The 23,433-nt window shown below is 33.8% G+C and overlaps 2 protein-coding genes across 3 annotated transcripts in view; one reads left to right on the top strand and one right to left on the bottom strand.

The window, feature by feature from the left end:
* Positions 1 to 22,700, bottom strand: part of DYDC1 (DPY30 domain containing 1) — a 43,621-nt gene extending 20,921 nt beyond the window's left edge. The window contains exon 1 of one of the 2 annotated variants that reach the window (XM_074296665.1): positions 22,553 to 22,700. The gene's annotated coding sequence lies outside the window, so the exon portion shown is untranslated. The remainder of the gene's footprint in view (positions 1 to 22,552) is intronic. The other variant, XM_074296666.1, reaches the window with a different exon arrangement.
* On the top strand, positions 400 to 14,770 carry DYDC2 (DPY30 domain containing 2). Its single transcript, XM_074285272.1, has 6 exons — positions 400 to 458; positions 937 to 1,092; positions 1,573 to 1,695; positions 6,956 to 7,069; positions 9,690 to 9,781; positions 14,606 to 14,770. The coding sequence occupies exons 2-5, from the start codon at positions 946 to 948 to the stop codon at positions 9,774 to 9,776; spliced, it is 471 nt and encodes a 156-aa protein (XP_074141373.1). The 5' UTR covers positions 400 to 458; positions 937 to 945; the 3' UTR covers positions 9,777 to 9,781; positions 14,606 to 14,770.
* Positions 22,701 to 23,433: the final 733 nt, after the last annotated feature.

Genomic DNA, 23,433 nt, shown 5'->3' with positions numbered 1-23,433 from the left:
GCAATCATTTATTAAGCTACGAGTATTTAGTATTCTATTATATTAAGCCACAATTATTTAATTTAAATAGGGAGCCATAAGGGACCTCAAAATCCAAACCCTTCTACAGAGAAGGAAACCAAGCTCTGGAGATAACTCAAATACTCAAGAGCAAACAAGTCATAATTGATAACAGACTTTTTGATTAAGATCCTCAGATTCCCAACTCCTCAGGCTTCTTTATCTTCCTGGAAAGTGGGCAGAGGTAGGAGGTAAACATTAGCTTAAAGTCAACTGGCCTTTCAACATTACATTTGTAAAACAATTTGAAATTCTTTCCAATGAGTAAAGCCTTTATGACAACATGAAGCAGTAGGCATCTACATCACAATAGCATAACTAATAGGATGAGGACAGAACCCTTATTGGAAACAGCTTGCTTGGAGATATTCTCCCCACCTAAGGGTGAAAGGTTGTTGGTAAGGTGGTTCTGCTGAAAAGTCCAAACTGTCTTCTTACACTGAATAAACAGAACTTTTGTCAGCCTTGATGATTTTATCAAAGTTCTGTTAATCCAGATTCAGATCACTCAAACTTGGGGGTGGGGAGATATATTTAGAATATTGGAGTGTACTTGTTGCTGCCAAAATTTATGCAATTTTTAAAAATGGACATAGGAATGAAATTAAGAATCTAAGGTTGGTGTTAGCAAGTATTCCATGGTAAATCTATGGGTGCTTCAAGAAAAAATATATTCAGGATATTTGTGTATACTTATTGCTGCCAACCAACACATGCATTTAAAAAAAAAAAAAAAAAACAGGAATGAGATTAAGAATCTAAAGTGGTTTGGTATTAGCAAGTACTCTGTCATAAATCTATGGGTGCTTAGAATGTTTCCATTTAAAAATCTGGTCTGTGATTGAAAAATATGCCTCAATACCGATGCTTTTACAGGAAATCCCTATGGAGTCTGAATACTTGAAGAAGTGCTTGGGAGCATGCTTAGTTCAGGGTCTTGCTAAGGTGGTTGAGCATCGACCACCAGATCCAATAGAGTACCTGGCATTTTGGATTTATGAATACAGGAGAAAAATTGATGTTCGTCATCAGGTGTGTGTACATGGGGTCTGTTTTACTATTGATTTTCAGGATTCCCTGGAGTAACTGCATCTGTAGAAAAGCCCTAGGGATGTCCAGATTTCCTCTCTATACTGCATTTCAGGGACACCTGGACTCAATCTCAGAAAGAGAATCAGCAGGGCAACTTCAGGATAGAGTTGATTTCTTAGTCCCAACTCAACTCTCAAAGGTACTTTGGTTGCAGAAACTCCTGAAGTCAGGAATTTGCAATATAAATTTAGAGACTAACACATCTGGTTTCAGAAACCTTATGGTTAGTGGTTTGTTAACCACCTTCAGGATAGCAAAAAGCTTAGTCATAAGCTCAAAGTTCTTTATTGGGCTATGATTCCCTCTCTCCTGTCTTCCTCCCCTTCCCCCCACCCATCTACCCATCCATATAGGCCAGATACTTTTATTAACAGGTAATCTAATTCTTTCAGTTCTTCTTTTGGATTTTTATAACAATAGAAAATGCTAGAGAAGCTTCAACTGAGTGAGGAGAAAATGGAAAGCCTTTTGGAACTGGAAATAGCACAAAAACTGAAAGCAGAGGAAATTCAGTTCCAGAAAAAACGTGACGAATACCAAAAAGTGAGTCATCTCGACTAGTTTCACCAATAACTATGGCTCAACAACAAACTCAGTTCTTATTGCATATGTCATGATTGTATGTATTTAAAAATCAAGGTTTTTTTTTTTAAGTATTCAACATCCTTTTTTCCCTTTGTAATTTACAAAAGTTACTAGTTAATTCCCTTGAATTTTACAATATTTTGCAATAATATAGAATTTATTTTAGGAGTATTGGTATTGGAGCCTCATCTAGGAAAAGTGAAAACAAGAGTCATAATACTTTCTATAATTATAACTTCTGTTTCATAAGATTAGAGATTGTTGACTGAAACCTTATCAGTCATCTGGTCCAATTCTCAGATTTTACAAATGAGTACAGTAAAGGCCAAATGATTTTCCCAAGATCACAAAGTAAAAAAATTGCAATCTAAAACCACATTGTAAACTGGAAACAAAGTACTCTTGATAATTAATCTTTTCTAAACACTTCATTGAAAATAGTTGGTGTTTCCTTGACTTTACATCTTCATAGAATTTTTGTAGCACCTAATAAACAAAAGATCAAGATGCCTTTCTGTTGATAATCAGCTTTCAGATAGAAAAGTTACTTGTTTTCCTCTGGTTTATTTCTTTCAATAAAGATCTTTACATTTTAGGCGTGTGTTACCTCAGCTTCTTGGAGCTCAAAATTGTCTGCAGTGAAGAAAATAGTTCTTTTTATTGGACTGCTCAGTATACTAATAATATCAGAGGAAACAAACTGCTTTTTGCTATTGCTGTTTTTGTTGTTTTCATTCGACTTTTGATTTCATCTTTCTAGGGAGGTCTCATCATGGAAACTCTTTCCACTAATGCAGATCTTCCATTCATCTGGAACACTAGGTCTTAAAAAGTTGCCTAGGGAACTTGTCCATGTCTACAGAATCAATATGTATCATCAGCAGTACTTGAACCCAGGATTTCTCGACTCCAAAGTCTGCTCCTCTGAACTAGATTATGCTGGCTCCTTGAATTTCTAGAAATATGATTATTTTGTGCTTTTCTTCATACCTTATTTCTTTTCCTGAACAATACTATTTTGGAAGTGAGGCAAAATGGAAATATTGGATTCTTTTTCTTTGGTCATGTGTTATTCTTATATCTATAAATTAAGACTGACCCCAGAATTCTACTGAAATTTAAAAATAGGGAAGTGATAATTTTTTTGCAATAGTAAAAGTACTAATCACTTTAAATTTTGTTTCTTCTCCCAGCAATGATAGATGGTGATTGGTTTGTTTTGTTGTTTTTTTTCCTCCATTTACTTGCCTTAGTCTAGATTAAATTTAAATAGAATGTTCGGCCCCAATTCTATATGAGTATTTATTACATCTCATGTATTTATTGCATCATTATGTCACACAGTCTGAACATTTGTTCAATTGTTTGCTGGCTTTTTTCAGCATATAAATTTATCAAGGTGGCAAATTTCTTTTTAAAAAATATTTTAGCAGCTCAATGTTAAAAATAGTTAAGTACTACAATAGAGCTCAAGACATGCTGATAAGAAGACTTGAGTTCCAATCTAATCTCAGACACTAATTATGTCCCTTTGGGCAAGTCAGTTAAATTCACTTATTTCATTTTAGGATTGTTAAGAGGATATCAAATGAGATAATTGTAAAGAGTTCAGCACAGTGATTTGTCAAACGGAAGGTGCTATAGAAATACTGTTATCATAATCATCATTATTTATATATAGTTATCCTTGGTTTTGTTTTCTAGATTTACTTAGTTTTCTAGCAAATATGGTAAGGAAATTCAAGGAATTTAGTCTAATGAGGATTACAAAAAAAAAAAAAAAAAAAAAAAAAGCTAAATATTTATCTACCAAATATCTGTTGAGCAACAACTATGTACAAGGCACTTACAAAAACCAATCTGCACATCAGGAAAGTCAATCCTTATAAAAGCTGTTCTTTCACATGTAAAATGTAAGGGATTGCCTGTCATCTAGGGGAGGGAGTAGATAATTTGGAAAAATGAATACAAGGGATAATGTTATAAAAAAAATACTCATGCATATATCCTGTCTCGGTTAACATTTAAAAATACTATTCTTTCTCCCCTCACCATGAAATAAAAAATGATTAACAAAAAAAAAAAAACAACTGTTCTTTGCCTTCAAGACTTGTTTTACCTCAGGTCTCAGACACTGATATCTGACCAGAGGTGCCAAATATTGAGATTACAAGTCAGTAGCCACACACTGCTAGGGATATAGAACTGAGTTGTAAAAGTATCTCACTAAAAACTTACTTCAGAGTATTTATTAATTTGTTATGAATAAATTAGAAAGTATTGATTATGTCTAATTATCTAGAGACAGAGAAGAGAGTAGATGACCTGACTTCTAGTTAGGAAAACTCCTCTGATTCATTGTGAGTGTTATAACCCTGGACAAAGCATTTAAAATCTCACTGCCCTCAAGCAAATATTTCAGACTATACATTTTAGAAGCTTCCAGTCTTCATCAGGGATGAAGTTTTCTTCATTGATGAAGTCATGGGACTAGATTTTTTTTTAAGTCTAAATGTGTCAATAGGAAATACCAAAATAGAGCAAAGTTTCCAAATATCAAGAAAATGTCTGTGATATACTGAAAAATTCCATCTGAACTTTTCATTTTAGTTGATATTAATACAATCATTAGATGATACAGATAAACCCATCATTAATGAACCCTTTACCTGAGTTTATCTATAATATATAAAAGATAAATTATTCTCTCTAATATACTTTCATTTTACTCAGATGCAGATTTCCTCCCTACCTCTTTTCTTGTCCATGCAGTACAGAAAATTTACACTGATCTATTAACATTCCTCTGATTATGACTCCAAATAAAAGAACACTAACAATTTTTAAAGAGCTAGATATATTTCTTTTTTATATCTTAATCACCAAAAATATACTAAAATTCAACCAAAGATAAGTTGTTGCCTTTTTTCATAGTGCCAATAATTTCCAGGAGATAGAATTAAAATAACTCATGGTAGGAAAAGTTGGAGAAGATGATTTGCTTTGGGATAGACTGCATGCCTCCATAAAATTGTAGCTCCATTTATATTGCTCATCACATCGACCTTTTTTTCTTTTCATCATTATTACTGTACTTTCTAATTTCCCCAAATATTGGATGAATTTATAGATTCCTATTTTCCCACAAACCACACTTACCAACCAATAAGAATTCCCCTCTTTGTTTGAGGAGGCTCTTAGCAAGTTTCTCTATCTTGCTGCTCCTTTACTCATTGTTTATTTTAATTTTCACTGTTTAGAACAGTGTTGATTAAGCAAAAGGCCATAACACAGAGTTGGGGATCAAGGTGAATTCATCCTATCTCCACTGGCTTTAAGATCAACCAGAGAGTAAGAAGCCAACATAAGCACAGCCAGCATAACCAAATTCCTCTTATTCCCCGACACTTCCTTACTGGGTACCCTCTTGCTGTGCAAATGTCTTACCTTGCCCCATTCTTTAGGAGGTATCAGTCCCTCAGAGCAGCTGTGAACTGAACTAACTGCTACTCTTAGGACCTGCATAGTTTCCACTGAGAAAATTCTTCCTCCACTCCCTGTCCCTAGATAACCTTTTACTATAGCCGGTGCTTCTTGGGGAGTAATCTCTGTACTTGAAGAAAGTGACTGGTAAGAACTCACCTAGTCTCTTTCTGAATAGAACAGAAGTGAATTATCTTGAACAACACAAGCATAAATAGATTGTGATAATCAATGGCACATCTTATTACATTGACTTTTTCTTTCCCTGCCCTGCCCCCTATCCTCCCATATTCCAAATTTCTCTCTCACTATCAAGGGCACCACCACCATTCCAATTACCAGGTTTCTATTCCACTTGACTTCTCAGTTGCCCTCATTTTACATTCATATACTGCTTTTTCATCTCACATCTGTTCTCTGCTCCTATTTCCACAGCCACTATCCACTCTCATTTAAGCCCTACTCTTCTCTCAACTGGGCTACTGCCACAGCTTCCTAACTGGTCTTCCTGCATCATCTTTTCCCAGTTAGTTTTCAAAGTAATTTTCCTAAAGCAAAGGTCTGACCATCTTATTCTGTTACTTAATAAACCCTGGTACCTCTCTATTGATTCCAGAATCAAATATTATTTTAACATTCATCTTATCATTTATATTTTTTATTTTTATATGCATATAACTATTAGTACATAATTCTATAGTAAATCTATATTTTATAAATAAGCTAAGCTACACAATAGTGGGGGTACATGCTCCAAATTTTTTTCTAATATTACACAAGTCTAGAGACCATTGGTTTAATTTATTTAATGGATCCTAGTTTGCAGTGCATTTAGTTTAGCTATAAAAGGGAAAGCAATGAGTAATAGATGCAAGTTCAAAGATGCAAAATTAGGCAAATTTGTTTCAAAGTATGTTGGGCTTCCTTGGGAACTCTTTATTTGAGTAATTCAGACAGAAGGTGAATGACCACTTGTCAGGTCTTAGAACAAGAGTTCTTTTTCAAGTTAAATTTTGAATTCAGTTGCCACTAAAATGCTTTCCAACTGTTACATCACATGGTTATTTAAAGTATGATCTAAAAATTCCTTAGCTGTGGGATATTTTAAAAATATATTTTATTGCCTTGCTATCATCTTGATAAGTTCAAAATTCCAATGCCAAATTTACCTAAAAGTGACCTTATTCTCAGTCAGTCAACCAATATTTACTGAGGAACTACTACTAAGTACAAGGTACTATTTTCAGACTACTTGACATATAATAACTAACATTTGTATAGCGTTTTACAGTTTAAAATCACTACTTTTTATTTGATCATTTCTTCTCCAGTCCTATAAGATAAAGAACATGAAGGAATTCTTATTCTACTCCAATATCTGTTTTTAAATAAGTATTTTAAATATAAAATAATAATCTTTTAAAAATAAGTATAATGAAAATTCAGAGATATAAAAACTTTTGTCTTACAATTACATCTACTAAGATGACATTTAGGGCTAAAACCCAGGTTTAATGATTTCTACTCCAATTCTCTTTCTATTGCTTTTTTTTATTGAATGGAAATTCTTTCTATTTTAAAGACATAGGTTACTATCTATATCCATAATCTGAATCCTAATCTATATATCTAATAAGGAATCCAAGTTTTACAACTCAGAAGTTTTACATATATATATTAGAAAAATCAAAAGATAACAAGATATTAAACCACTTACTGATTTTTTTCTTTCTAGAAAACAATTTTGGAAACTTATCCAGAACAGAAACCTCGCATGTGGCAGGACAAGTTTGGAGTTCTGAAATTGCCCCCTCTTGAAGAAATAGATGAGTCTTTATTAACTATTAATGTGAATATTTTTTTAAATACTACTGAAAATGGAACCTTTCCTCCATATTTTAATAATCAGCTTTTCTTCTTGAATATTCACCTCTTAACATCAAAATTTTACACATATATTAGCATAACTTTTTGCTAGTATAGAGTCTTAAGTGAGTTTTCTATTTTAAAAATGTTTCATTGGTTAGGGATATCACCAAACCATTACTCAGACCTATACATAATCATCTTTCTTGAGCCTAATTTGAGATGAAAAAATATCAGGGAATATAGGAAGATATTGTATAAATTACATGAAAAGAGCAAAGACCTAAAAAAAAATCCTGCCCTATTTAATAAAAAAGTTTTCCTCAGTTCCATAGAAATGAATAAAATAGGGGATAGTCATTATTATCATTCCAAAGTAAGCATCTCTATTGAGAGAAATGTAAATCAGAACTCTTCTGAGGTTTCACTTCATACCAAACAATTGACAAAAGATGACAGGATGGAAACAGTCAATGTTATAGGAGTTTGCATATATGGCATTGGGTTTTAAAAAAAAAAGTTAAATGAATTTTCTAAAAAATAAAGTCTACATCAAGCAAGCTGAATTTAGAAAGGTCTGGAAAGACTTACATGAACTGATACTAAATGAGGTAAGCAGAACCAGGAGAACATGGCACACAGTAACAGCAAGATTATGCAATAATCAACTAGAATAGATTTAGTTATTCTCAGTTATCTTGTGATTCAAGACAATTCCAATTACCTTGGGATGGAAAATACCATCTGAATCCAGAGAGAGCTGAAAGCAAATCAAAGCATTTTATTTTTATCTCTCTTTTTTTTCTTTGCTTGTCTTTTTTTTTTCTCATGGTTTTTCCCTTTACAATATGACTGATTTGGAAATATATTTAAATGATTGTGCATGTTTATTCTACATCAGACTCCTTATCTTTTGGAGGGAGGAGCTAAGAAAGGGAGAAATAAAAAATGGAGCTAAAAATCTTACAACAATGAATGCTGAAAATCCTTTACATGTAATTAGAAAAATGAAATACCATTAAGTATAAGAAATCTACATCAAGAAACTTTGGTGTGAATAAAAACATCATCAAATAATATTATGAGTAAAATAATATATTTTAAAGAATTTTTCCTTTCTAATGATGAGAAAAATAACATAAGAAATTATACTTAGTACTCATCATGTGATCAAATCTGAGCTAGGTGCCATGGGGGAAAAAAGACATATGGCTTAGTAACTGACGTCAAGTATCTTATAATTTAATTGGGGAATTGAGATCCATGCAACAATTGTACTAGGAATCAGTGAATAGTTAAACATCTTTGGGCATATTACGGGATTATAAGGTTTTTGGGGAGGAGAGGAAGACATGAAATAGAGTACACTGAAGAGAACATTATAATTGTAGGGGAAGGAACAGAATTGAGATCGTATGAGGAAATGGAAATGACCCTTGATTTAGTTAGAATCAAAGAACCTAAATTTGACTCCCAGTTACTGCCTTGGGTGATTTAATCTCACTTGGGTCTAAATTCCTCAAACTTAAAATGAAGGTATATTAGCTTTCATAGACAATCAAGATTCTTGTTGAAGAAAACTGGGAAATAAGGAAAGTATGACTCAAGTGCAGTTTTCAAAGATGACTTTAGATTTTATAATAGAAGTCCATAGAATCAGCACCAAAGTGAGTAGACTATTAGTCTTGAAGTCAGGAAAAACAAGTTTCAAATCCCACTCTTACCATTTAATAGCTGTATCACCCTGGTTAAGGGAGTTTTCTTTTATATGGCTCAATCATCTCTACAAAGTGATCTAGCTAGTAATGATATTCTGATATGTAGGGATACAAAGAATTCCAACACCTGGAATTCTCTGTGCTGATAAAAGCTCAGTTCCAATTCCTATAGGTATTTATATATTTGCTAAGTAATAAATAGCATGGTGAAAGTAGTTTGTTTTTTGTTTGTTTTTTAAGATTAACCTAGCAGGAATACACAACGTATCAAAGGGGAGACACAGGAGAATTAAGAGAAAACACGCTGAGGTTGCTGTCATGTAGGCATATTATAATAAGCATGAATGGAATGGCAATAGAACTAAAGCACAAAGGGAAAAGATGACCTATTTCAGAGGAAGAATAGAATTTGATGACTAGTGAAATAAAGAGAATAAAAAAGGAGAAGTCCAGGAATCATTAATTTCTTCTTTTTTTCAACAAACATTACTTGCTGTGCTAGATCTCATAGTTACATGTATAAAATAGAATCCTTAATCTTGAGTTTAAGATCAATAAGTGTGAAATAGTAAATAGCAATAAAAGACGATATGTGAAAAGTTGTACAAAAATTAGTTTGTGAGAAAGATTATAGATTGAGATGAGCAGAGAAGGCTTCAAGAAGCAGGTGAAGCTTGAACTGGACTTGGGAGGATAAGTAGTATTTGGATTGGGAAAAGGAGAACGGAAAAGCTTCTTAGCTTCTCTTCATCAAAATTCTTTTAAACAGGTAATGGTGAAGTCCTCGAATTTTCTATAACATAAACAAATATGGGGGTGGTTCACAAAAGTAGCATAAATTTTATGAAAAAAAAACCTTTTTTCTCTATTTTTGGTCATGTTTAGAAAGAAAATGCATCAAAAACAGACAGGAAGGAAAAAAAATTACCTGCATCTGATGTTGCCAAGACTGAATCTCAAAAAAAAAACTGATCCAGGTAATTCATGGCTCCAGTAGGGGTGAAAGGTTGTTAATTCCAAAGCAAGTTTCTTCTATGAGTACCACTCAGAGTCTGACTATCAAGATTCACCAAAGTTTTTCTCTCATTAGGGAAAATGTCCAGCATAAAGTCACTGTTCAAAATTAAGTTAAATATCTCTTGGATTAAATTTTCCTTTAACGTATAAATCAGGAAATGGATCATTCTAATGATGCTTTCCTCAAAGTGGCCAACTAAGAAACGGGTCAATCAGTTGAAGTCTTGCCTAAGGATGAGGGCTGAGTCAGACATTGCCTAGGTTTTATAAAAAGGTGACATCAAATATCCGATAGAAGTCCTGGCCAGAATCCACTTAATCTGTTTCCATAACATTTACACATTTTCTAACAATCAATTTGTAAATTTTTTGGTGAAATTTTAGAATAAAACTTACTTGGAAATTGGTCATTAATAACTTTATTTTAATAAATAATAAAGAGGAGGGCTTCTAGCAATCTTTTCCACTTTAACTAGGAGTAGAGGGCAAAGCTTTGTTGAAAGAATCACTCAGAACCTATCCCTGAAATCCAAGATGGGAAATAATGGTATGATTTTTTTAAAAAATCTGGCATTGACCAAGAGGCTCTTTAAAGATTTCTAAACTTGACCTTGTGCTTTGTTAAATAGAAAGGAAGTAGAATTTTTTTTATTAAAAGAGGACAAAATATGACTGGATTGGGGGAGATGGGAAGAGAAACAGCCCACCCTGAATAATTAATTAGTCATAGAGAATTTCATCTTCTAAGGAACTCTTAATATTCCTTTGTAAGTTTATGCTTTTGTTCATTAAAATCATAAACTCTTTGAATGTCATTCATTTAATTCCATAAAGGATTCTCCTCTACAACAATCCTAATAAGTAGTCATATATGAATCCTTCTAGTATTCTATCTTTTAAATATTTTGTGTTTATTCTCATTTTATAACTCCACCCCCCAAAAAAACCCTTAAAAAGTGTCAAGAGTCAAGTCACACAAGAATGAATAATATAACCAAAATAAGACTACCACCTAAAATACTGTATCATTTCAGTCCTTTCTTTCAAACTATTCAGGTTTGGGTGTATTGCTTTTTGGTATGTGTGTCTTGTTACTATTGTTTTTGTTTTTTTCAGGGATGGAGGTCTGGGACTTCATTTTTATAAGGAACAACTAGTGAAGATACTACCAATTGTTCTGTAATTTAGTTTTAGAAAGTTGTTTGAGGTACTAAGTACCTGCAAAAATACATATATATGTATATATGGATAAATATACACACACATATATATACATATATATAATATATACAGATAAAGAAAAATCTATATATGAAACAGGGTAGCACAGTATATGACCTCTGAGTTACTATGATATTGGTTCATCTACTGACTCTTAACATATACTATGTGTTATCTTGGACAAATTCCCCACCTCCAGGTGTCTAAGTTATTTAAAACTATAATTTGCAAAATGTTTGTAGGATTACATTGAAGGAAGTTTCCCCACTAAGAGCTCCCCCACACCAGCAAAAATTATAGGTATGGATTCCCTCAAATCAGAATATACATGTCTAACTCCTTCATTTTTCAAGTGAGGAAATTGAAACCCAGAGTGGATAAAGTATATTGTTTAAAAGTCATATGGCTAGTGATGCAAAAGATGAAGAAATTCTGTTTCCCACTTTAACCCTGTGTCTCATTATTGAATTCCTTGTTGCCCGATCTTGGCTTGTCAATAGAATATCAATTATGCAGTGAATGAAACAGTATCTAAGGATTCATCAAAATGTGATAGTTTCTTGTCTTCAAGTAATATACACTATGTTGATTCATTCACTTTGATGCATATTTTAAGCACTTTTAGTAAAGAGCAGGGCTTCTTAAACTTTTTCTATTTGAAAACTCTTTTCACCTGGGGAAATTTTTACATGACTCCAGATATATAGCTATATAAATCAAACATTTACTGCTAATCATCATTTCATAACCCCCACATTCAGTTATAAGTCTCCATATGGGGTGATCATGAACCCCAGTTTAAGAAGCTAGGGTATAAGAGCATAGTGTTAGGCACTTGGTGAAAAGCAAGTTTGGGTAGCATTTATGATCCATGCTTGACTGTCTTAAATAAAGATCATATACATTTAAAAATGACTATGATATGTTAATAGAATATGTTAAGTATGTTAAAGATATATCAAATAATACTATGTAGAGTCTGAGATGAGAAAGTGGCAAAGATTATCATTCCCTATTTCAGGGAAATAGAAAGAGGTAGCATTTGACTTGGATTTTCAAATATAAGCAGAAACTTTAGACAGTTGAAGGAGGGAAGGAAAAAAAAAAACATTTATAACATAGGGAATTAATGTGACCAGAAGTATGGAGATGAGAGAATACATGATATGTTTATGTTTAGAGATCTATGTTTAGAGTGAGTTCTAGATGAATTACCTCATTTGATCTTCTTAATATCCCTGTGAGTCAAGTACTAAAAGCACTATTTGCATTGGACAAATAAGGAAATTGATGCTCTGAAAAATTGAGTGACTTGCCAAGAATCTACAGTGTGGGAGGGAGAATCTCAATCTCTCTTGAATCTAAGTCATGTGTTGATTGTACTTTGCCCGAACCAATGTAAAATAGCAAGGAAAAATTCAAAATTTAACCATTAAAAATTTGAAATCAGTTATCTAAATGATCTTAGGAAAAATCCTGACACAAATATATTTGAAACATATTTGATATGGTCAGACTTATAGTTTGAGACATGAAGGAAAACAAACTCTGCCAATCATTCCCTACAATTGTACTATTAGCTATAAAGGAAGGGCATGATACATAGCTGAGAAATCTTTTTGTTAGAAAAAGCCATTGAATCATAAGAAAAGCAATCAACCAAAAATCACATAGTTGAAAAACATCTTTTTTGTAATGTTTTGGGTTTTTTAATTGAAAAAAAATGTTTCAATCATTTGTTTTAAATATAAAAATAGATACTACAAACTTATTCTGAAGATTTAACAAATTAGAAATCTGGGGAGCTAAACCTGGGATTTTATCAGTATGGGGAATTTCCTTACTTCCACTGTTCTGCAATTTACAATCTTATCAGACTTATCTTGGGGATACTGAAAAGTTAAGTGACATTCCTAAGATCCTTTGGTGAGTTGAAAAAAGGAATAAAACTCCACTCTCCCTGACTTAAGAGGACAGAACTCAATGTACAGAATTATTTAAATATGTCAATCTCAACAAATTCCTGTTTTTAAAAAAAGACATGAGATTATACTCCTAAAAACCATACAAAATTTAAATAAATCAGAGAAAGACATTTTGGTGGACTCAGAGCCAGAAGATCTGGGTTCAAATCTTCAACACTTTTTTGTCATATGATCAAAGGTAATCAGACACCTCTTTGAGCCTCAGTTTCTTTATTTGTAAAACTGAATAAAATCACTTATATTTCTTACCTGCCTTCCATGATTTTTGTGAAGAAAGTGATTTGCAAATTATAAGGAGATATAAAACAATAGAACAGAAGCTATAATCTCACTAAATATATAAGGAACAGATACAAGAGAGTAAATATGTATATTTGTCAAATAGTCATTTGACAAATAGTCAAAGTGGTGACATACTCATATAAACAATCAATCTGGAAGTCTTCATATTGGAAATATGTGTCATGGAAATTACTTAGCTTAATAAAACTATACAGATCAGTGAAAAACAGGAAACAATTTAAATTCCTTGTATTAATAAAATGGTCAATGAAAAAAAATAAGTCATCATAGGGAATGACAAAACATAATGGCAAAATAGAAATATATAATTCTGTGTAATGTTGCAAAGTGAAACAAACTAAATTAGTGACATTTCATGGGTTCTATTTATATACATACACATATATATACCAACTATGTAAAAATACTTGTCTATATATCTGAATAAGTATTAAAGACAGTTTTAAATTACTATAAATACCCATTATGTATGTATATATATATATATATATTCTATTATAATTTAACACAATTTTATGCTTAGCTCCTCCTGGGGAGGAGGAAAATAATAAACATTATAGAACATTAGTACTAATAATATACTAGTATTCTGGAAGGAATAAAACACTGTAAGATAAAAGCCTAGACCAATCTAGACCTTACTATTCTTAGAATATGATTAGGGAGCTATAAATAGTTTTAAATGGTAATGCAGTATTACAAATGACATTTGAATGATACTGTGGTTTCCTTGGTGGCGGGAGGAGTGGAGCTGAAGTCAAAAGAAAGGTAGGACTTAGATCAGAGGTACTGAAGTGAGAAACACGATTACTCAGAAATGTTTAATAAATAAAAATACAAGACAACATAGATGATGCTGATTTGTGGTTTTCTAAGGCAACATGTAGTGATCAGGGATAAGATTTTATTTGAGTTTGAATCTACTGTCTTAGATGTTCAGAAAGAAGGACAGAACATTGTTCAAGGGGAACAATGTGAATTAAGGCAGGAGAGCATGGTTGTGGATTGAGGGATAGACTAGTCAAATTGAATCCTATCATTGATGGAGAAGTACAGGTTGGATAGTTAGAGTGGAACCAGATTGGAAGATCCTGGATGCCAAGCTAGCAGCAGGAAAAGAAAGAAAAGGACAGAAATAGATACATAGACTGCATCACATATTTCCCATATTACCTTGCAGCCTTTTAGAATATTTCCAATAGAATTTAAAAGGCATGTTATTTTTTTGGTCCATATAAGCATAAATATAATCATGTCTTAATGCTTGACTTACAGATGGCGTGAATCTTACCTGAGGATCAGCTATCCAGCGCAAAAGCTGGAATTTCTCCATGAATCCAGTGTCCTCACTGGAGAAACAAATATCAACTTTATATCCTCCTGGTCAGTAGTATAATGTTATTTTTAGAAAACTAAAATTAAAAAAAATTAAGTATTGCATTGGAAATTCTGGCTTCTGATTTAATCATGTAGATAGCTTACCACAAATCCACCTTTCACATGATGAGATCCCAGGAACAGACAGACATAATGCTAAGAAAGAACCAGGTTAGTGGGGGAGGTGGAAAAATGGGGATCATGGAAAGATGAAAGGGGATATAGGGAAAGAAAAGGGAGAAAGTTTCTTATCCTTCCCAAAGCCCTTTAGAGGCCATGGGCAACATCATAGTATTTTTTGGGGGGGTAGCAATGGGTCCAGAGGCTCTCAGATAATTTGAACCCAGTTCTGATTTTACCACTCATTATTATTATGTGCATTATTAGTGCACTATCAAATACAGGTCTGCTCAGTGACCCAGTAAATAAGCTACAGGGGCTTGGAGTCAGGAAGACATATCCCCCTAAGTTCAAATCTAACCATAGGCACTTACTAGACCCTGAGCAAGTCACTTAAGCCTGTTTGCCTCAGATCCTCATCTGTAAAGTAAACTGTAAAGGAAAATGCAACCCACTTTAGTATCTTTGCCAAAAAAATCCCAAATGGGATCATAGAGAGTCAGATTCAACTGAAAGTTGGTGTTTCCTTCAGTTATGCTTTTTAATTATTACTTCTGAGACAATCTATGGGCTTCCATAATACATACAAAAAAGAATCCCTTTTTTAGGTCTCTTGACATATTAATCTTTAAACATTTTTCATGATGTCACTGCCTTGTTCAAAAACTTTCCACTGTTCCTATACCTGCTATTTAAAATTTCTGTCCAGTATTCAAGACCTTGCCTATGCAATGTTACTTCTCACAATTCTCCAACACTGCTCCTCGATGTTGCTTTCTCTTGTGGTGCTTCCCCCTCTGCAATATCCTCTCTTCTCCCTTCTGTCTATCCAGATCTTATCTAATCTTCAAGACCAGCTCCACTTTTGCGTCTTTCATGAAGCTCTCTCTGAATATTCCATTATTGGTTTTATTGCTAACATTATTATTAATGTAGTCCACAAACGATCCAGGAATTTTACACTCAAGGGATGCTAGAAATAATCATGGAATATATCATTGTCACTGGCTGTCAATAGGAATCATGTTAACTAATCAGCACTAGTCTCATCATCACAGTCACAAACTGGCCTAAAACTGTTCAGCCATTAATGGACAAACAGATTAGTAAGCCAGCAAACAGAATAGATCTTCTTCCTCCCAGTGCCTTCCAGTGATACAACAAATGGAGAAGGTATCAGAAAGCAAACTTAGCATGCAAAGTGTAATGCTATTTTGGGCAGATTGGAGTAAAAGTAGATATGAGCTCATTATTTCCCTTGTCACCTACTAAATAGGAAATAACAATTTTCAACTGGATCCCTTAAATGTTCCAGTATAGTTTATGGTCTTAGCATATGGTGATTCTAAATTGAATATGAAGAAAACAAAATACAAGCTCCTAATCCTAGCATTTGAGCTGCAACATGGTTCAATCTATTTTTTTTCAGTTAATCAGACAATAAGTATCATGGCCCTACTATGTTCTAGGTTTCATTCTTGTCATTAAGAAGTCAAATACAAAGGATGAAATAATTTCCACTCAATTAAAAAAAATACAGGATTCAGAATTAGAAAACTGATTCAAATCCCAACTCTGCTGCTTACTAGTTTATGATTTCAGACTAATAGTCCCTTCTCAGCTCAGTACTTATCTATAATAATAATAATAATAATAATAATAATAATAATAATAATAATAATAGCTAGTATTTATAAAACACTTTGAGATGTACAATTTGATTTGATCCTCACAGCCACCCTGGGAGAAAGATTCTATTATCATTCCCATTTTACAGTTGAAGAAACTAAATATCATTACTAAATAGCATTAGATTTAATTGGTTTCCCATTTCAGCAACTTTCTCAATCAACTGTGCACCCAGGTAAATAAAGTTTTCTGAACTACTTGAGTTCTGCTTAAAGAAACAAAAATCCTACATTTCAACTCCAGAGAATGTATCTGAGTCTCACCGTCATAAGAGCCAGACTCTAATTAAGGATGCAAAGGATAATGAAATTGTAATCAAAAATTGTTTCTTCTCTAGCCAAACTAATTTTTGATGAACATCAAAGAGTTAAGACAAACATTGTTGGCTATCAAGTTTTTTTTTACTTCTAAATATTCTGATTTAGAAATATCTAAATAGTAGAAGTAGAAGGGGTTGTAGAAATCATTCTAGTACAAAATCTTCATTTTGTAGATTAGGAATCTGAGGTCTAGAGAAAATAAGTGCCTTGTGTTAGATTGCACAGTTAGTGTCACAAAAAGCAGAACCACCCAAATGTCGTGAATTTCAACATGGAGCTCTTCTCTACTCACCACAGTAACTTTTATTTGAAGAAATGTTGATTTTCATTTTGCAGATCAAGAATCAGACTGCCATGATGGTCAAACATCTAGTGAGTTTTTATACGCAGCTTCTTGTTGTTCAGTCATTTCAGACACAATCCTGTCCAATTGCTTGTAACCCTATTTGGAGTTTTCTTGTCGAAGATACTAGAGTGGTTTGATATTTTCTTCTTCAGGTCATTTTATAGATGAGGAAACCAAGCAAACAAAGTTAAATGACTTGCCCAAGGTCACACAGCTAATAAGTGGTCTGAGGCTGGATTTGGACTCATGAAGATGAGTCCTCCTGAATACAGGTCTAGTGTTCTATTCACTGCACTAACTTAAGAAAATAAGGCAAGCTTCTTGCCTTCCGAAAAAAACTTGGCTTTATTAGACCAAATGAGACACTGAAATTTAGTATAAGAGCAATCATTATTGTTGTAAATATAGCTACATTTGCTTTAACATTCCAATTATTTAAGGAGTCAAGATAAACTTGAGCCTTTTTATAAGTCTATCACCTTACCAAGTCTTGGCTCACTTAGTCATAAAAATAATCACAATCATTACTTATCAAGGAAGTTGAGTGACTAAAACCTCCTTAGTGAGCTAGCTTCCTCAGGAATAGTTTAGTTATTTTATCTTTATCTCTTTAATCACACTACCATACTTGGCATACCTTAAATGCTTAATAAATACTTAGTGATTAATTGACTACATTAAATCTATATATCAATTCTGGTACTATTGAGATTTTTATTACACTAGTACAACCCAGCCCTGAGTACAGAATAATACTCCAACTATTTAAGTCCCGTTTGATTTCCTTAGGAATCATTTTGTAATTGAATCTATATGACTAATAAGTATATTTTGGTAGATTCACCCCTAAATGCTTTATATATTTTATAGATATTTTGAATGAAATTTCCTTTTTTGTCTTTGCTTCTTAGATTTAGAAGTATTGTTGATTTTTATAGTCTGCAACTTTACTGAAACTACCCATTCAGTTTCTTTGCTTATTCTTTAGATTTTCTAAATAAATCACCATTTCAAAAACAAATAAAGGTGGTCTTATCTCTTCTTTGCCTATCTTATGCTATTAATTTATTTTACATGTTTTATTGTTAATGCTAGAATCTAATTATATTAGATATTCATGGGGAGGGGAATATCCTCAGTAAATAAGTCAACTAGCATTTACTATATGCCAAGTACTATTCTAAGCAGTGGAAAAAAGAAACACAGTCCCTTAAGGACTGTCCTTAAGGAGCTTTTATTCTAAAGATACATATTTAAAAAAAAAAAAACTGAATTCCCTCAAACCAAAGATTTGAGAGTTATCCCTTGGTCACATATATTGTCTCTTTACTTGTACCTTTTCTAAACTTATGTCCCCAAGAGACCTTGTATGTATCTCATTTTGGGAGTTTTACCTTTTCTAAACTTATGTCCCCAAGAGACCTTGTATGTATCTCATTTGGGGGGTGGTAGGGGATTTACAACAACTGCTCTTGCCCTATCTTCTCAGTAAATCCCTTTACTAAAAGCTTCTATTGTTCCATAATAGGGACATTATATGAGGTCATCAGCAACTGTACTAGAAATACAAGGGACTCCCAGGGTATGACTGGAATCCAGAACAGCAGCAGCAGCCACTCTCTGTGGACCTGGTCTGTGTATGCAAGGGGCCATATCCAAAAAGTATATTACTACTTCTGTGACTTTAGTGAGACTACATTGCCTCCATCTGTTTTCCTTATCAATAAAATTGGAATGGTTAAGCTAAATGGCCTCTAAAGAGACTTCCAGCTCCAAATAGATGACCTTATAGTTTATTACACTACATTGTTCTCTTAGGCCAGTGCTAAGTTAGATTTTGCAACTGGTTCAAGATCAAATAGGCTTTGATGCTGGGGCCTTCACTGGCTATTTTTTTTCTCAAAAGTGAAGCTTGAGAGTAGTAGCCACACTTGAAAATCATCTAACAAGATGTAAACTTTATGGAGAGACATAAAAGGCCGTTAGTCTAATAATACATCGTGGAAAAAGCAATTTGAAAAAGATTAGACTAAAAAAAATGGAAAAGGAAAAAATAATTTAGGAACAAGGATATTTGCTTTGACAAAGGGCTTGAAGGAGAGAAAAGGATCACAGCAAAACGGATCCTTATCCGTCCATTTGTATAGGTGGACAATCCCCTCCTGGCATGTTAGTCTAGGACAGTTTTCCTTTTTATCCCAAAGTATTAACATTAAGTATTGAAAACGAAGCTGGTTTGGGGGGAGCTAACTGGTCCACGGCCCGGCTGTGCAGAAATGGAGTCATTCCATCCTCAAATCTGCACTCACCCTCAGCAGCAGCGAATTTCTTCCCGATTTCCTCCTGCAATCAATCCAACCTATTATCTGCTCACTACGCAGGTAAATCGAGACTACGGAACCTGAGCTCACAGGTGGAATAGCGTGTTTCGTTGCTAAGCAACGGTGACTGCGATTGCGCTTGCGCTCTTTGAAGATTAATGTTCCCTCTGCACGGTGGGGGACCAGAGCCGCAGAGTTTGTTCCAGCTTCTGCTCGTGCGTTGCTGTGCCCCTGCCTTAATCTCTCTTGGCTTGCTTTTGTCCCATCTCGCTGTGGGAAACACTCTGGGGCTCTACTTTCACCAGCAACCCCAGTAGAGTACCTGGCACCTTGACTTTGCCAGAGCCGGCAAAGTTTAATTGAAGAAAGTGTAGGGTTATACACATGGTGTCGAGTTATACGCAGTGAATTACGGTGCTCGGAAAAGTCCTGGAATTATTCTTTACCATCCTCACTCACTTTCCCACATATATTACATTATAATAAATTCTGGAATTAGGATGTTGGAGGTTTACCAAAAAGCCCAGCCATCCACCAAACACACACCCAAGACAATGACCGTCTGAAATTGCTCTCAAAGATCCCTTTTTAAAAAAATTCAATTATCAAGGATTGTTGTTGGGTTGGCGTTTTTCCCCTCTCTGATTTCCATTCCTTATTCAATGAAAAATAAAATCCTTGTAACACAGAAGGGCGATACCCAGGTTTGTGAAAAACAAAACAAATTCCCACAATGGCCATGTCTAAAAATGTGTCTTATTTTATATCATCTTACACCTCTCCTTCAAGAAGAGATGGATAGCATTCTTCATCTGTCATCCAGAAACATGACTGATCATTGCATGATTAGAATGAAGTCATTCGATATTATTTTTCACAATTAGAATATAAATTGTTTTTTGGCTCATTTTGTCTTCCCAAGTTTCTCTTGAATATTATTATTTACATCACAATAGTATTACATTACATTCATATACCATAATGTCTTTGTCCAATTGGTGGAAATCCTCTGAGTTTCCCCCAAAGATCCCTGAAACTGGGATGCGGGTTAGGGTACAGGTATAATAAGGTGAAGGGGAAAGAACAAACATTAAATTGCTACCATGTGCCAGGCACAGTGTTAAGTGCTTTACAAATATCTCATTTGATCCTAACTGTTAAGTGTTTTACAGATATCTCATTTGATCCTCACAACAACTGTGAGAAGTAGATAATATATTCTTTTTTTGCAGTTGAGGAAAATGAGGCTGACAGAGACCAAGTGACTTGCTTAAGGTTACATGGCTAATAAGTGTCTGAGGCCGGATATGAATTTAGTTCTTCCTAAATCCTAGCAATCCAAAGCTCTATTCACTGAAATTATATATTTTTGAGGAACTTCAAGTTGGAACTTCCACTAGCAATCAAAAGCCATGAAACCCATTTGTATAGCATCCCATCCATAGTTATACTGCCTGCTTTCTGAAGCACTTTGTTATTTTTCTGGTATATTTTGGATCTTATAAGAGAGATATTAAAGAAGAAGATGCAGCTGTAATGGAAATGTACAGAGATTCGAAAGAAATTTAAATGAAAACATTCAAGTTGAGGTTAATTCAATACCAGTCAACATTTGAGGTATTTAAAAAGCTAGCACACCTGTAACAAGATTGTTATCGAAATAGCTTTCAGCTTTTCTTATTTCTCCTGTTTGTGATAAAGGTCTTTTCTATTGTTGGATGTATCAAGATCCCATTTCTTTAGCCCTTTTAAAGTGTCTACACATTGCTATTTACATCTCTTATCCATAAGAAAAAGTTTAAAATCTAGCCCCCTAACTATTTTGAAAAATATATATATAACAATTTATATATTGGAATTTAATGTCTTAGGCTCACCATAATATTACCATCTAAATATTTTATAAAAGAATATTTGTATGACAATGAACAAATTGTTTTACCTCTTTGGGCAACAGCTTCATTGTAAGTCTAGGACCTTTCTACCCTCAATTAATATAGTCATAAAAAGCCCTAGGAATTAGAAGAAATTAAGATGATCAATCTGGAAGAAATGTTTTGATCACTGAATAAAGATAATTGAAGACACACACATATAGTTGTGATTAGCTAGAAGAGTAAGAGATATCTTTTAGTTTATGTATGATACAACAAGCCAATTCAATAATAAGGATTCTAGTCATGAGTTGAGCACTAATTCAATCCAATGAGAAAGAACTCTGATGAAATTGTCTTGGGTTTGGGGCAGTTAGGAAGATTAGAAATTCTCTCCTTGAATAGGTGATGATGTTATGAACTTCAAAAAGTTAAAAGGTCCAAAATGCCCAACCAGATCAGTAGCAATGTCTCTTGATAGGTGGTGGCTAATGACTAAAAGTTCAGCAGAGCTACACATATTATGTACTTCAAAGGATTTTCAGTAACCAGAGGCTATTAATTTTCCATTTGACTTTTTGTATTTTCTAAGTTTGAGTCTGATATCTCCAAAGACCTTTTGTATAAAAGAGGAGAGTGTACCTCTATTTGAGGGACTGTTTTTATAACAAGTCTTTATATACTAGCTTAAAAAACTGCCCTTTCTCAAAACCAGTTACATCAATGGAGAGGGCATCAGTGGAGAGGCTAATGGGTAGGAATACAAGAAAACCATATCTTCAGTTTATTCTTTAAAAATCTTGCTCCCACAAATAGTATAGTAACTACACACTAGAGACCTACTTCATTAATGTGAGTGTGATTTCAGAAAGTGGCTCCTGAGAGAATGCTATACCTGTAAAATGGGGGAGTGGAAACTAGATGATTTCTAAGGTTTCTTGATTTGTAATGACCTTTAAACCTTGTGACTCAAACACTTGGTGAATCTTGCCATTTAAATTCTCTGAGAACATTCATGTGGAGATGTCTAAGTATTTTTAGGTAAAGATCAAGAAGAGATATAGAAATATAGATTTAGAAGTCATCTGCATCCTGGCAATAGTTGAAGTTATGGGAATGAATGAGACAATCAGGGGGAAAATGTAAAAAAAAAAATCAAAGATAGAAACACTAACCTTAAGGAGAGGAGCTGGGAAGAATTCAAGACTATTGATGGATTGTTTGAAAGGTGGGAACAGAGCGAAGAGAATGCTGTCCCCGAAGCCAAGTGAACAAAAATTCTCCACTAGACAGGGAGTTGACTGTGTCCAAGTGTGGTAGACAAGTAAGTGAGGATGATGGCAGTTTTTAAAAGCCATTGTTTGAAAGGGATTATGAGGTCACTGACCATATTTTAAGAGAGTAGTACAAAAGTGAATGCTAAAGCCAAATTGCAAGTGACTGGTGAAGTAAAGAACTGGATTTATAGCCAACTTAAAAAGAGCTTTGTTAGTAAAATGGGAAAGAGAAATAGTATAGTAGTAAATTGACTAAAGAATAATAAAGCAGGTGTGTGTGTGTGTGTGTGTGTGTGTGTGTGTGTGTGTGTTACACACTCTTCTAATTCCCACTCATTCAGATCCTGGGTCCACAGAGTACAATTGCTACATCAGCTGTAACACCTCAAAGTGTATTAAAGGGGGCCCTGACGAGTTCAGGTAGTTTTCTAATGTTATTTCTCATAAATTTTTCTGGTGTGCTCTTCCCCTTTCCATAATCATCATCAATTGAAATCAGTTAGTCAGCCAGACTTAGTTAGGTAGTAAATAGTAACATTTAGTATCAAATATCCCCCCCCAAAAGTCTGTGATACACTCTCCTATCACTATAGACAGAATACAGAGATTAAGAGGATGGAGCACATGTGGTTGAGGGGTAACTCAGAGCTCCTAGCTGCTGAAAATCCCTTTTTCCCTTTCTTAGGAGACATGGGGTAGATTTTCTCCTGGTCTCCTTATAAAATTGTGAGTTTCCTCTCCTTGTCTAATTTGTTCTTTGCTCCTATATAGATGCTGAC

The sequence above is a fragment of the Sminthopsis crassicaudata genome, chromosome 2 (assembly GCF_048593235.1).
Source record: "Sminthopsis crassicaudata isolate SCR6 chromosome 2, ASM4859323v1, whole genome shotgun sequence".
Lineage (NCBI taxonomy): Eukaryota > Metazoa > Chordata > Mammalia > Dasyuromorphia > Dasyuridae > Sminthopsis > Sminthopsis crassicaudata.
The sequence above is the reverse complement of the archived record's forward strand: the minus strand, read 5'-3'. Positions and strand labels throughout refer to the sequence as shown.